Below are 14,896 nucleotides of genomic sequence, written 5' to 3'. Positions count from 1 at the left end.
CATCAGCACAATAATTAAAGTTTTATTTATTACCATGAAGCTCCACGTCCATCAGTCCTGAAATTATTAAACTATAAAAGCCTTGAAATGAAAGGATGGCATGCATTTACGTGGTTAGTCTCGCTGTGATGTTTTCAAAAAGACACATGCATCTCGCATGCCTGTGATGCACCAACGACACCCCTCAGGGGCAGTGTGGCTACTCTCATTAGATGATCTATGCCAAAATTATCACTGAAGACTCTGGCTGGCTCGGGTTGGGCTCGGACAGAACCGTGTGATCTGAGCCTCAAACGGTCACTTCACTCCAAAATGGCTGCCCATGTTTGTTGTTGACTTGTGATGCAGCAGTTGCACAGAGAGCTTGTTGGCTGTGGTAGTGTCTGCATGTGTCGGATCAAATGAAGTGACAGCCAGGACCAGGACCAGGACCAGTGTGTCTTAATGGTCTCTTTGAATGGCTTTTGGAGTTGTGATGTGAATAAATGTTCTTTTGAAAGTAAGAACACATTGCATCTCAGGTTTGTAATGTGCATCTTTTGACAGCAAATGAGCTGAGCACTAATCCTGGTGGTGACAGAGCTGGTAGGCCTGTTCTGTCAGGTTGAGTCAGTATTGCTCTCTCAGCCCCGCCCAGATACTGCTGGCTTTGATATGCACTTGTCTGACAGGCACATCATCAGTCAGGTGTGGCGTTCCTCTCCGTCTCCACACAGAACAGAGCTGAAGAGAGGTTTGCAGAGGACACAGATGCTGAAGGAAACTTAACTGGGAATTCTTGGGATTTTTTTAATGTTTATAAGGAACTTGAAATAGAATTGTTGCCTGGTTTAAAACTATTCTTGAGAGAAAGGTGAAGGACTCTTGTGGCAGCGGCTTGTTGAGACAACAGACCAGCAGGTGTGTTTTTATCATTCTACCCACACTTTACTGTGTCTCATGTGAGTGATGTATGTTTTTTAGCCGAGTTCTGTGTCCGTCTCCAGGCATCACCTCGTTCTCCTTGGCGTGAAGCTTGGATAATAGTTTTTGTGTGTGCGCCCCCTGTGGCAATAACCTGACAGACAGGCCTCTGCCGACATGAGGCAAAACCATTTTAGCAGCCAAAAGGCTCACTGACCAAATGTATACCTCCTTAAGTGTGTCTTAACAATGTGCTTGCTACTTACTGTTAAATTGCCTTTAAGGCTGTAAACTGAAGTTTGTAAACCACTCCCTCTCCTGCACCAAAGTTCATAAATCAAATCAGAGTTTCTCTTGTAACAACACGGGAGGTGCAGATGCAGATTTGGTACATTACTGATGACTATGGTAGTTGTTGGAGATGAACCCTCGTTTTAAGGATTAACTAGTTTTAACTAGAGCTACAACTAACGATTATTTTCATCATCGATTCATCTGTCAATTAATTTCTCAATGAATCGTTTGGTTCATTAAATATCAGAAAAGCTTAAATGTTGATCAGTGTTCGTCAAACCTGGAAATGATGACAAATGGAAATGATGACTCAAATGTCCACAAACCAAAATGTTTAACTTTTAATGATTTATTTGTTCTCCGGAGCAAAGAAATTAAGAAAATACTCACATTTAAGAAACTTTAACAATCGGAAGTCTTGTTTTAATCATGAAAAAAGCTTTGAACCGATTCATAGATTATCAAAATAGTTGTTGATTAATTTAGTAATTGATTAATAATCGATGAATTGTTTCAGCTCTAGTTTTAACTGCTCTACAGTTCGGTACAGTGGAAATGCTACGTAAACGAGTGGAGCTGGTGGAAATGCGCCATAAGTTTCTGTATGTTCAGGCAGCTCCGACGTAAACCCTCCCACAACACGTGATGAGCAACTGGCAGCAAACTTTGCTCTGAATCTGGTCATGCTGCTCAGAACTTGAAACTGGAATTTCAAGAGCAAACGCTTCCTCTTTTAGGCCGGTGTCACCATGTGAATGACAAAAGGAGATGCCAACAGCTGAGAGGTGGGGGGGCCGAGGGGGGGTGTGATGGTTGTGAACTCTATTTTCTCAGGAGCAGGAAGAGCCACTCACTGGGCCGTTTGTTGACTGGTTATCATCCATGTTATGTATGTGGTTGTCTCAGTGGTCTGGTGAAGTTATGGAGAGATGATATTTAATATTTGTGCAGGGATTATAAAAGCACTTAACCCTTACCCATCACAAATCGGGTGGAACACTCGATGCATGTAGTACACTGTGTACACTGTGTACACTGTAGTACACTGTGTGCTTACTGGCACTGTGCCTTTATTCTGACTGGCTGGTGTTCTTCCAAAACAAACCTGTGACTTGTTTCTTTTTGACATTGTACACTCGAGGGAATCTCTTGTGACTGTTATTCTTTCCTTATTCTTTCTTCAACTGCACTTTTGTGGAAAATGTCTTATTGTGATTTCGATTTATTGAAGATAACTTTATAAACCGTGTGTGTGTGTGTGTGTGTGTGTGTATATATATATATATATATATATATATATATATATATATATATATATATATATATATATATATATATATATATATATATATATATATATATATATATAACAAAAACAACCTTTTTCATGGTTGTGTTCTCTGCAGGTCGTCGTAGTTTGCCATGAGACAAGTTCTCCTCTGCTGAACCTCCGTCGTTTCCATGCAGCGATATCCTCACCACTTTTTTCCAATGGACCCCCAAGTATGTCCGCTTCCTCCAAACAGCAGCAGCCAGTCCATGATCAGCCTCGACAAATCCCCGGCCAGCACGTTTAAACCCAGCCACTCACGCAACAGCAGCACCGGCTCCTCCAAACATTCCAAGCAGGTGAGTGAATGTCAGTCAAAGAATGTGACTGAGCTGCTGAGTTTGTTTAAGTTTGACTTCTTACTTCCTGCTTTCACCTGTTTACTGCGTTTTAATGGATTCTGGAATATTGTGATTTTTCTAGGTCAGCAAAATGAAGAGATTATTCTGTAAATATAGGAAACTAAAGAAAAATTCACAATTCTTTGATTTAAAAAAAAAAAAAATTAATAATAATTTTGAAATGGAAAATGTCCAGTTGAAAATTGTGACACTAGCTTTATTGTTTTTTACAAATGTTATTTGCTTGGCACTAATGAACTTGCATATATTGTCTAAAAGGTTCAGACAGACGACTTTATTATTTATTCACTGTGATACATGAAATTTTGAATAAAAAAAGAAATGTATATACAATTTTGGCCCCCAATAAATGTCAGTCTCGTAATTGGGAGGTGATGGACGACCTGCAGCATGTGGAAATGATTTCTGCTCCAGGCTCCTCTGTGGACCTCACTATCCCTGGGATCTGTGAAGGCTACTTGATGAAGAGGAGGAAGTACCCGCTCAAAGGGTGGCACAAGGTGAGCACAGCATCTGAGCATCTCTGAGCATCTCTGAGCATCTAAATCTGTTCTCTCTTTGTATTCTCCTGAACTTGACTTTGTTTGGTCCTCTTTTAGAGATACTTCCTTTTGGAGAGAGGAATTATCAAGTACTCCAAAACCCAGCAGGATGTAAGTGAAGCTCGCACCACTATACTGGCCCTCAGTTCACTGGTTCCACTGTGGCCTCATGTGTTGACTCTGTTTTAGATTCAAAAGGGAAAACTGCACGGTTCTCTGGATGTCAGCATGGCCGTCATGTCCGTCAACAAGAAGTCCAAGCGCATTGACCTGGACGCTGGAGACAACCTTTACCACCTCAAGGTAACCGACGTGGTGCACTTGACTTGGACTTCAGAACTGAAGTCTGTGACTCTGTTGTAGTCCCTTTGAGTCCTCATGTTTCCCTTGTTCTTGTTCCCTTCTCTTAGGCAAAGAGCCATGAAATCTTCTACATCTGGTTGACCAAACTGTGTGCCCATCGTGTGTTTAGGAAAAATGAGGCAATGAGTGTTCATCATGGCGTCCTTCAAGCACTCTCCATCGGCCAGACTACCCTGCCAGCCATGACCACATATGCGTACAGAAACAGAGCAACAGTAAGTAGAGATTCCTGCTCACCTTACCTAGTCACATGTTCACCCTCCCCCCCAGAAATTCACAATTCCTCATGCTCCAGTGGATGCCTCTGTCATTACCATGTAGAGTTATGTGTCATAACCCAGGGCCAGAATTACAAAGCTGTTTGCTGTAGGGCTGTGCAAATAATCGACAGTTACAGACACGACAGTTACGATTATGGCCTCAAACATTACAAAAACTAAATGTTCCAAACCTGGAGAAAACCCACGCCTTTGAAGAAAATTCAGAAGGTTCATTCATTAATTTTTTACATGCAGTGAATTTCATTTAAGTCGATGTGTAATCGTTTGATATAATCGTGATTTCAGTTTTTACCCAAATCATGTTTTCCATAATCGAGCGGCGCTAGTTTACATGTTTATATTTTGTAACCCTGTGAATGCGTTTAGCCTTAATTGGCCTTAAATGCTCTGAAGTGGAAATCTTTTGTTTTGTGGCATTGATCACATGTGCAGTGAAGTCTGTCTAACCTGTTCATATAAAAACACCTCACGTCATCATTTAATGATATCAATTATTACGGGTGTACTGTACTTTCTTGTGTACCTCGTACACCTTGTACAGGCCAATTTTAACTCTGAAATAATGCCACGTGTGATGGCATTGAGACACTCCCTGAAACCCTCACTGAACAGAATGTCACAAGTGACGACCAAAGCTTTCCAGATGGAAACTCAACATTAAACTTTGTTTTTTTTGGTCTCAGGGTCCGACTGTAAATCTAAGAGAAACACGTATATGAAGTTGTGGCTCATGACTGGATAAAGGGGCAGTGCTTCTGCTTCACTGGTCCCCTCATCATCCCTTTCTCAACGTCACGCGATGCTAATGGCAGGAATAGACCAGACGTTTGAACAGAACATAGCTTGACGGCAGCTCTAACTGTGTTCACTCCTCCAGCCTCCTCAGTATGCCAGCTCAGCCTCCGTGTACCAACCAGAAATGAGAAGCCCCGCCCCTGCCATCGCCTCCCACCCCGGAGTTACCAGCAAGGTATCAGCCTGGCTGCAGCAGACTCATGACATCGATGCGACCACGAACGGTGAGAATCTCTCCAGAGTGAAGCCTCGTACAGCGGGAGGAGCGAGAGTGTGTGTGACCTTCTGTCTGTGTGTTTGTCAGATCTGGTGCGGTGTCAGGCAGAGCTCACAGAACTGGCTCAGCTCATCCAGAGGCTCCACTGGCTGGAAGGAGGTCTGCCGATCACTAACTCAGACCTGGAGATGCGCATCAGCATGCAGGTGAGTCGTGTGATGTAGCCTGCAATTAGCTCTAAAAATGCTTCGCTTGTCCATTATGGTCTGTTGTGTAAAAAAAAAAAAAAAAAAAAAAAGGCATGAAGGCCATAAAGACGTGTGAACTTGTGAGGAAATGACTTTGCTCTGAATAAGATGAGTTAACGTCTTCAGGGGGGTAATTGAGTAAAGTCAACTTATTGATCGCATGAAAGGCAGACGATCTATTCATGTCTCACTTATTGAATACACGTTATATTTGTTTTATTTTCTTGATGGAAACCTTAACTCCGCTGGTCTCGTGTTGCAGAATCTCCAACTCGAAAAACCCAAGAAGAAGTCCGGAAAAGGCTTTGGTCATTCCAGGACATTATCCCGTGTTGAAGCTCTGGGAATGGTAGAGTTCCACTGTTATAAACACGGTTGTAATTTGTGTTCATGTTAGTCACATCCTGTCACTTTGATATAACACTCCTCCACTTGTCTGGTCCAGTTAACCTCCAGCCACCTGAGCACCAATCCCAGCTCTGCTGGGGGGGCGTCTGTTCAGTCCATCCCCGACTACGTCTACTCTCAGCTCTCCAACCCTCAGGTGACCTCACCTGAGGCCAAGAAGCTGCACCAGGACATCTGCACGGTGTCTCAGAGGGGTATGCACCGTCACTTCTCTGAATAGGTTTAACGCAGTTTGTGCCAGTATATAAATAACTGATAAATTAGAAGAAACTTTCGTCAATTTATATAATCTGACACCTTTGCCTGTTGATTATATAGCCATACATAAGTCATGTATATGTTAATATACCAATATCACAAACGTAAGCATCTACAGATGTGGATACACTGCAGTCTTTCACTTCTTAGATAAACCATTTATCTTCAATTAGATGTTAGTGCTGATGTTTTAAAATACTCCACCTGTTTAATGAAGCATTCACGTCATATTTGCCGTCTACAGATGGTATCAAGTGTCATATCAGCTCATCAATGAATATATAACTAGTACATGTAACAGGTTTTCAACATCATTAAAATACATGTGTTCACCTGTACATGAGTCACTCTTATTCTCTGTTCATGGTCTTTGTTTTCATGTTGTTTTTCAGTCCATTCTTCTCTCAAGTCCATTCACGATGTCCTGTCCTTGGAGAGAGAGAGACTGAGGCAGGCCTGGACCGGCCCAGAAATGAGGCAGAACACCTCACAGCAGCTCACTACTCTGTGCAGCACACTCTCAGAGGTAACAGACACACACACACACACACACACACACACACACACACACACACACACACACACACACACACACAGACACACACAGGCAGCATGAACAGAGAAACACAAGTCGGAAACAGTCTGCTGTAAATTAGACGTCAACAACAGTCTGTCCTTCTGTACCTTTTTCTGTTCCTACTGTTTTCCTGTTGAGTCCTGGAGTGAAAACAGTGAATACCTGCACAGACCATAATAGTATCGGCCTGTAAAATACAATAAAGACCAAGCCCTCAATATCTGCCAGAGAGAAGCTGTGTTGAAACTGTGGAGCAGGTTTGGGCTGTTCAGAGGCCGGGTATGCACAAGTTAACACAGGTGTGACCTGAAGGAACACACACACACACACACACACACACACAGAGGATGGTTGTAACGTACAGAAACTGTGGGAGGTGCATGCATCAGTTAGGGCGCTTGTTCATACCTGCTGTCAAACTGACGATGCTCAGTAGTGCTTCTTGTTTGGTGTGCATGAGGGTTTCATCTTTGTTACCTGCCTCTTTTTTCCTCCCATTTCTGTCTCCGTGTGTGTGTGTGAGACTCTGAGCCAATGTTTTGTTTCCAGTTGCCTGGCAGCTGCTTGTCACCCTGCATTCTAACTGTCAGCGACACAAACTACCATTCCAACTCTTCATAGAAGAAAGTGTTGAGTTACTGTACAGTCATTACTAGGCACAGTTCTAATGGGTTTAATTAGAGAATTAAGAAGATCTACCTGAGCCAGTGAACTGTGTTTCATAGACGCTAATAGTCCAGACTCAGTGTCATTTCAGCACCTGTACCTGCATCTCATACATGTTTTATAATTGTTTGTTGTGTGTGCAGCACTTAAAGGTCCAGGAAATGCAGACTAATAATGATGCTCAGCCACTCGTACTGTAGACGTCTGATGAGCGTTTGGACGAGTCTGTCATTGAGTGAGATAATGAGAAGTGTAGACTGCCCTCGTAAAGGGTTTGTAGTTGAAATGGTTAATAATTTATGGAAAATAAAGTATAACAGTTTTCACACATTGAGTTACCTCTCACGACTCATTCGTCTTAGTAATTAGTTGCTTTAAATCACTGTTGCCCTTTAATATCTAATGTGTTATAATGTCCTACTAATAGTAACCTCATTATGAGTCATTAATGAGGGTAAAGTTTTTAATAATGACTTGACTTTAGTTTACCAAAAGGACTTTAATGTTGAGACATATTTACGTATATTATTGTAAGTATTTAGAATCATCCAAGTTTTAATATAATTTTACTTGGAGATTTTTCACTGAATCATACTATTGTTAAACTTTATGATCTTCTAAACTAGGGCTGCAGCGATTATCGTTTACTAAATGAATCGCCAAATATTTTGACAGTTTAATCAGTGTGTGTTTTTAAACAAGTTTTTCCTTTTCAAACTCCTTTTTTAAATGTAAACATTCCTGCTTTATTTGCGCTGACAGTTCTGAACCTGAACTTTCTCTGATCTGGTTCCTCCCTGAGTTTTCATTGACTGCAATAGATTGACATGTGGATCGACTCCATTATATCCTTATCACTTATCTGTGCTTCCTCTTCTTTTCTCTTGTGTCCTGCATGGGTGATCTGTGCGTGTGTGTGTGTGTGTGTGTCCATGTCGTGCATGTCGTGTGTGTATAGCTTGACATACAGTCGCGTCTGACCAAAGTCCACTCGCTTTCCTTGTCCTCTGAATCTACTGAAGAATCCTTCTGCACTGTCCGTCAGGACCAGGTGTGTACTGCATCGTGTGTGTGTGTGTACTGCATCGTCCGTCTGTCTTTCTCTTGTATAAAAACATGTCCGTCAGAGGGGACACCAGAACAAAGATTTTAGCTGCTCACCTAAAATAAATCCCCCAGTTCCGACCACAGATTTCCTCTGTGTGGACTTTAACTGTCGGTCTGTTGCTGCTTCATAAGTTTGTATGACTGAGCAGAATTGAAATGACAGTAAGTCACAATATCACACGTCACTGACCTTAAAAGGATTTTCTCTATCATGTGTTCACGTGTCAGTTTACAAACTCACTCCCTTTAAGTGACTAAATCATTTCATGTCCATCATGTTTCTTGCCCCTCTGGCAGCCATGTTTTCAGAGTGTGGTGGTTGTAGGGGCAGCAGAGCACTGAGTGCTTGTGTGTGGATGTTTGGTTGATGAAAGCAGGTGGAGATGAACCTCACATTGGTGTGTACGAGTTGTGGAGTTCTGTTTTGTCTCCACTTGATTTTTTATTCCCCTTTTGCCTCCGACAGAGGACGCCTTCTACAGGGCGCCACCCTCAGCGTGCGCCCTCGGTGGCAGATTCCATGGCGGAGTACTTTGATGCCAGCGAGGTGATCGTGTGTGAGAGCTCCTCAGAGGCCGAGGCTTCAGACGAGTCTGGCCTCAGTGACATCACCACCACCAGCACCTCAGAGCCTGAAGAGGGACACGGTGAGAAACACAAACACGTGTTCATCCTGCACACACACACACACACACACAGCACCAACAGCACCGACACTGACAGAAGCTAAACCTGTGACTCGTGTTCTCCTCCAGCCACTGCCACACTCAACTACAGAACCAGTGTGAAGGAAGCTCCTGAGAGACCCAGCCCACTGCCCTCTGACACAGGTACTAACAGTTCACCGGTCCAGACTCTGCTGACCACAGACACACACACCCGTGTAACCGAGGGTTGCTGGCCGGGATGCCCCTGGGCAAGGCACGCGATCTCTTACTATTGTGCAGATAAGTGCTGCCCACTGCTGATGTGTAACCAGGACGGGTTTAATGCAGAGTTTAAAGTCATTGTTACTGTTTGGACTCATCTCATTCAGTACAATCACGTCACATGTTTGAGCTTCATGTCTGACGGCACACACAGAAACTACTTTCTTAAGAAATGACGACGAGAACATGACTCACGTAGGATACTTGGACCATTCATTCAAACTGTCAGTGACCTTAACTCATGTATCACAGACCACTGAGATGGTGACGTTAGCAGAGCTCTGAATCGTGCTTGTGTGTGTGTGTGTGTGTGTGTGTGTGATCCAGGTCGTCGCACCACCCTCCCCGCTCCCTCATCAGACAACAGCCACATTGGCATCATGAACATCCTGTACAACAACATCGGCAAAGACCTGTCCAGAGTGTCCATGCCCGTCCTGCTCAACGAGCCGCTGTCTCTGCTGCAGAGACTCAGTGAGGAGCTGGAGTACTCGGAGCTGCTGGACACCGCCAACCACATCGATGACCCGTATGAACGAATGGTGAGTTTGGTTCACTGAGGTCATCCATCGGCCGGAGGCGGCGTGCGTTTGAACTGGGCGTAACGTCACGCGTGTGTGTGTGTGTATACGTCATGTCGGCAGGTTTACGTGGCAGCGTTCTCCATCTCTGGCTACGCCTGGGCGTCCTGGAGGTACGGATACAAACCCTTCAATCCTGTTCTGGGAGAAACGTACGAGAGTCACAGAGAAGACCGGGGCTTCCGTTACGTCAGTGAGCAGGTGACCAGCGGGAAGACATGAACACGTGTCAATAAAAAACCTGTGGATTTAAAATCTAATGCTGTATTTGTTGCTCTCAGGTCAGCCATCACCCGCCCGTCTCTGCCTGTCACGCTGAATCAGAACATTTCACTTTCTGGCAAGGTAGGACTGATGGTCAGCAGAGTTCTCCTCCTGCTCTACACGCTCAGCCTGACACTCTTGTTTCTGCTCTCAGATCAAAGATGGAAGAACAAGTTTTGGGGTAAATCACTGGAGATCATCTCTTCAGGACAGGTCAACGTAACCCTGCCCAAGTAAGTTAGAAACAAACTCACAGATGAATTCAACACCTTAACATGTGTCCCAGGCTGTGTCCGTGACGCTGACTGTAAAACATCTAAACTCTTCTTCTGTGCATAGATATGGCGACCACTACGAATGGAACAAGGCGGTGACGTGTATCCACAACGTGCTGAGTCAGCAGCGCTGGTTGGAGCATTACGGCGAGGTGGTGATCAAAAACACACAGAGTGACGTCTGCACCTGCAAGATCACCTTCGTCAAGGTCAGGACACACGCTTCCCCTCCTCGTCCTCCTCGTCCTCCTCGTCGTCTCAGTGCTGTCACTCTGCTGCCGTCTCACCACCATGACTCTTTTAATGTTTCAGTCTCGATACTGGAGCTCAGATAACGGTAAGAACGAGGTCCAGGGTGTGGTTCTGGACCGGAACGGAGAGGTGGTCCATCGCTTCGGAGGCCTGTGGCATGAAGGCATCTACTGTGACACTCTTCCTACACCGAAGTGCATCTGGAAACCTAGTGAGTGAATGTTCTGTCCTGCATGAGAGATAAAGGAAAAAACAATAAGTTACTTCAGGTGTTGAATAGTTAAAATACTGTCAATCATTGTGAGCAGGTTTGTTGTTTTTTAAACAGAAAAAGACAAATTGTTCAGTTTAGAGAACGAGAACTTATTTTCTTAGTGTCAGTGTGAACTACAGTCACATCACCTCTATCTAATACTGATGATTACTCACATAAAATATCAGAAGCTCCATCTCACAGCGTTAACTGGTCTTAAGATCCTGGTCCTGGTCCTGGTCCAGGTCCAGGCTGGTGACGCTCGCAGAGAAGCTCTGAGCGTAAAGAAGAAAGCTTGTTGTGTCGAGTTTTTAAAATGGCTCAGTGGTAAAAGCATCAGCACACTGTTATAAACGGCTTATTACTGGATGTTGGTGGTTGTGAAGTGGAGTGAATATTCACTCGTTTATTTCCTGTTCAGACGTACAGCCGGACGATCACCTCCAGTTCTACGGCTTCTCTCATTACGCCAGAGAACTCAATGAACTGACACCGGAGCTCAAGGCCGTGCTGCCCCCCACTGACACTCGCTTCAGACCAGACCAGAAGTACACACACACACACACACGCACACACGCACAACACCATTATCTGCTCATTTCAATTCCATTGTGACTTGTGTGATTGGAGTGCTCATTCACCCTGTCTCTCTCATCAGGCTTCTGGAGGAGGGAAAGGTGGCAGAGGCAGATAAGAAGAAGGATGAGGTGGAAGAGAAGCAGAGGGAGAGGAGGAAGGAGATGGATAAGAGAGGAGAGGAGCACATGCCCAGGTTTTTCAGGTGAGTGTCTGTGAAGTCATTGTTCCACAGCGATGTTCCACACATGGAGCACACGCTGACACCAACACACGCCTGTCAGCAACAACTGAGTTTAACACCGACAATCGTCACTCGCTCATATTGACAAAAAAACAAGAGCGTTGAAGTGTCAGGGGGGCGGGGCTTGTGGGATTTCATGGGTATGTGTGAATTGCGTTTTGTCTTAATGTCGTTACATTGTCTATTCAAATAAACATCATAAAGTGCGCTACATCTCACCCAGTGAAGATCCTGGACACTAAACACTCTGGACACAAAAACCTGAGCATCTGTGCCACATCTGTGCCACATCTGTGCCAGCGGAGAGTTTTCTCTGCACTCGTGTTCTTCACCAAACACGTGGACATGTTTGTGTTCTTGAACAAAATCTAGGCCAAATGGTCAGAGAAGTCCACCTGTTAGAGGCGGTTACACCCGCAGATAATCCACGGGGCGCGTGGATTACGTGAAAAAAAAAATAATAATTAGATGAATTGCAGGTCACGGTTGAAATAAACAAATAAATAATACGTAGGTTAACATAATAACTAGATCTGAAATGTGAACATTCTCAAAACATTATTTTTCATCAGGCAGAAATGGGTGTTTAACAGACTGTGACAGTGAGTGGTGTGTGTGTGTGTGTGTGTGTGTTAATGAAACATTGTTTCAGGTGGATTATTGATATTTGACGCTCACCTGCACGTCTCTACTTTTAAAGAAGGGTGTTATATAAACATTTTAAATGTAAATGTCTCATTTTAATTATCACTGCTTTAATGGTCAATATTGGACATTACAGCCATGTTTTTGAGCCTAAACTGAAGTCGTACAGTGTAGAATATTCTCCAGCCTCTGCTTTGCTGCTGCTGACGTTCGGCTCGTGGGCCTCGACACTCGGTCGTTCCGTCCCGGGTAAAAATACTGCGTAGTTTAAAACCGGCACACCACCATAAAACCAGGTTTATTTCAGGTGAGTGTAACGGTCGTGTCGTCTTTGTTCGCAGGAAAGTTCTGGATGAAGCTGGCAGAGAAGTGTGGCTGTCCAATGGAAGCTACTGGAAGCTCCGCAAAAGCCCGGGTTTCTCCAACATGGAGAATGTGGAGCTGTGGCCCGGTGCTTAACACACTCACTGTCACACCGTCACTGTGAGCCTGCAGAGGAGAGGAGAGGAGAGGAGAGGAGAGGAGAGGAGAGGAGAGGAGAGGAGAGGAGAGGAGAGGAGAGGAGAGGAGAGGAGAGGAGAGGAGAGGAGAGGAGAGGAGAGGAGAGGAGAGGAGAGGAGAGGACACATGAAGAGGTGAAGTGACTCAGCAGAACAAATGAACACTGACTTGATTTAGCCGGATGTCTTAGCTCACCATGGATCTGCAGGAATGATCATCACTGAATCACGGCCATTGAGAAGATTGTGGGTAAAAGTTGTTGTTTTTTTGTTTGTTTTTTTGGTCAGAATTGAGGAATTACTGCATGTAAAGTATCTTTATTTATGACAAACGTAAACTTTTTTATGAATTTTAATGATTCTATAAGAATGTTTGTGGCTCTTTTTTAATGGCTCTTGTGATGAGTTTGGAAATAGTGTCAGAAGCTGTTGGAACACGTGGAAAATGAAGTGTGGTGCTTGTGGTGTGAGTTGTCGGTGAGCTGGTGCTGTCCTGCTTCTGTTCTCAGTGGGTCTTCATGTATAAACTCAAAACCTCTTCCTTTATTTCCTCCTGTTTAATTGTGGCACATTGGTATCAGTGATTTCTTACAAGTGTCCTCACGCTGGTTAAATCCACACCACAGACAGTTGATGCAATGAAGTTTTTTTTTTAATTGATGTTTCAACAATGGATTTTAATAAGGGAAAAAAAGATAAGTGTTTAAATCCCAGTCAAATGTTTTTACATTTATTTTTGTTTCAAATAAAAGATTCAGTCATCACCTCTGTTTTCTTCTGTTGATCTTCATCATCCAACTTGTTGAATGGAAAGAACCAGCATCATGAGTTAATGATTATATTTATATATATATATATATATATATATATATATATATACATAGATTTAATCCTGAGACGATCCAGAGCAGACGCAAGACCACGCCCTTTATTTCTGTGAGATTAGAGAGTCCAGAGATTTGAGATCTCACAGAAACTCATTATTTATAGTGACTTCAGAATATAAACACGACTGACGCTGTCGTTTTTGTGCTGACAAACTGGATGAAGTCATGGCTGAGAAGACGCTTCCCAGCCGACTCAAACACTCAATGTTAATCTGGTTAAATTTTACTGAAGCAGAAAAAACCCCATTCAGACACATTATTTCAAAACATGAAAGTTTATTCTTGACCTTGAAATTGCTGACGATCCCGTCTAAAGTCCGTAACTGGCTTTATCTGGAGCCTTCAGCTCCATCACATTGCCTCGTTAGGCCTCGTTAAGCTACAGCATTGTAAAGGTCATGTGATGCAGTTAAAAGGAACAAGCTAATGAAGCAGCCCTTTAATTCTCATGTCTGTTTATGAATTACAGGCAGTTTTAACAGCAGTGATGCAAATACCGTGATATTCCCCTCAGACTGTCGAGTGTACACTTCAGAGGTCAGAGGTCAAAGGTCAGTGTTCCCATCTTTAAATGGTAGCTGGACTTAAACTGTCAGACACTTTAGAAAGATGAGGATTTCAAAAGGTAACTTATGAAAGTAGGAATGCACGATATTATCTGACTGATGTGGACTTCTCACATGTATTATTAGATCCACTAACAACAACATCAAATGTGTACATGTGTGTATGTATCAGCCGATAATGACTTTACAATCTATTATCGTATATCTGCGTCCCTCTCTGAAACTTTACCTTTATTAAAAAACTCTTTCCTTATTTTCTTTGAATTTTAAAGTTATTTTAATGATCATTATTGATCAGAATGTCATGATGTTGTTGGAGTTGTTCACTGACTTGAATGTTTGTTTCTCCGGCCTGTAGCTGTTGTCACTTTGACTTGTCGCACATCTGTGAAGCACTTTGTCTATTATACGTCATTATATTATATATATATCAGTATAAATGGCTCAGATCAGCTGACCTGGAAGCTGTTTTCCTCCCACACTGAATCCCTCTGGTTCACTCCCATTTTATATTCAATAACATTGAAGAATCAAAACAAACTGTAAGGCCGTGTTCTATTTACATCGGAACTC

General features: G+C 43.3%; 1 protein-coding gene across 1 annotated transcript; it reads left to right on the top strand.

Moving 5' to 3' along the window:
• Nucleotides 1-682: 682 nt before the first annotated feature.
• On the top strand, nucleotides 683-12,901 carry LOC131475898 (oxysterol-binding protein-related protein 7-like). The gene is made up of 23 exons (XM_058654270.1): nucleotides 683-900; nucleotides 2,604-2,826; nucleotides 3,246-3,389; nucleotides 3,489-3,542; nucleotides 3,621-3,734; nucleotides 3,842-4,009; nucleotides 4,953-5,094; nucleotides 5,175-5,293; nucleotides 5,598-5,684; nucleotides 5,781-5,937; nucleotides 6,394-6,527; nucleotides 8,203-8,295; nucleotides 8,818-8,998; nucleotides 9,107-9,181; nucleotides 9,608-9,822; nucleotides 9,925-10,062; nucleotides 10,143-10,206; nucleotides 10,280-10,358; nucleotides 10,465-10,609; nucleotides 10,713-10,863; nucleotides 11,327-11,453; nucleotides 11,564-11,686; nucleotides 12,712-12,901. The coding sequence occupies exons 2-23, from the start codon at nucleotides 2,659-2,661 to the stop codon at nucleotides 12,827-12,829; spliced, it is 2,796 nt and encodes a 931-aa protein (XP_058510253.1). The 5' UTR covers nucleotides 683-900; nucleotides 2,604-2,658; the 3' UTR covers nucleotides 12,830-12,901.
• Nucleotides 12,902-14,896: the final 1,995 nt, after the last annotated feature.

The sequence above is a fragment of the Solea solea genome, chromosome 16, assembly GCF_958295425.1.
Source record: "Solea solea chromosome 16, fSolSol10.1, whole genome shotgun sequence".
NCBI lineage: Eukaryota > Metazoa > Chordata > Actinopteri > Pleuronectiformes > Soleidae > Solea > Solea solea.
This window is presented reverse-complemented; position numbering and strand designations above follow the sequence as displayed.

Excerpts from the sequence above, each read along its gene's own strand:
- LOC131475898 (XM_058654270.1), top strand. The coding sequence starts at position 2,659 with ATGCAGCGATATCCTCACCACTTTTTTCCAATGGACCCCCAAGTATGT. Across the intron at positions 5,938-6,393 it reads CTGCACGGTGTCTCAGAGGG|TCCATTCTTCTCTCAAGTCC; the intron begins GTATGCACCGTC and ends GTTGTTTTTCAG. Across the intron at positions 11,454-11,563 it reads CGCTTCAGACCAGACCAGAA|GCTTCTGGAGGAGGGAAAGG; the intron begins GTACACACACAC and ends CTCTCTCATCAG.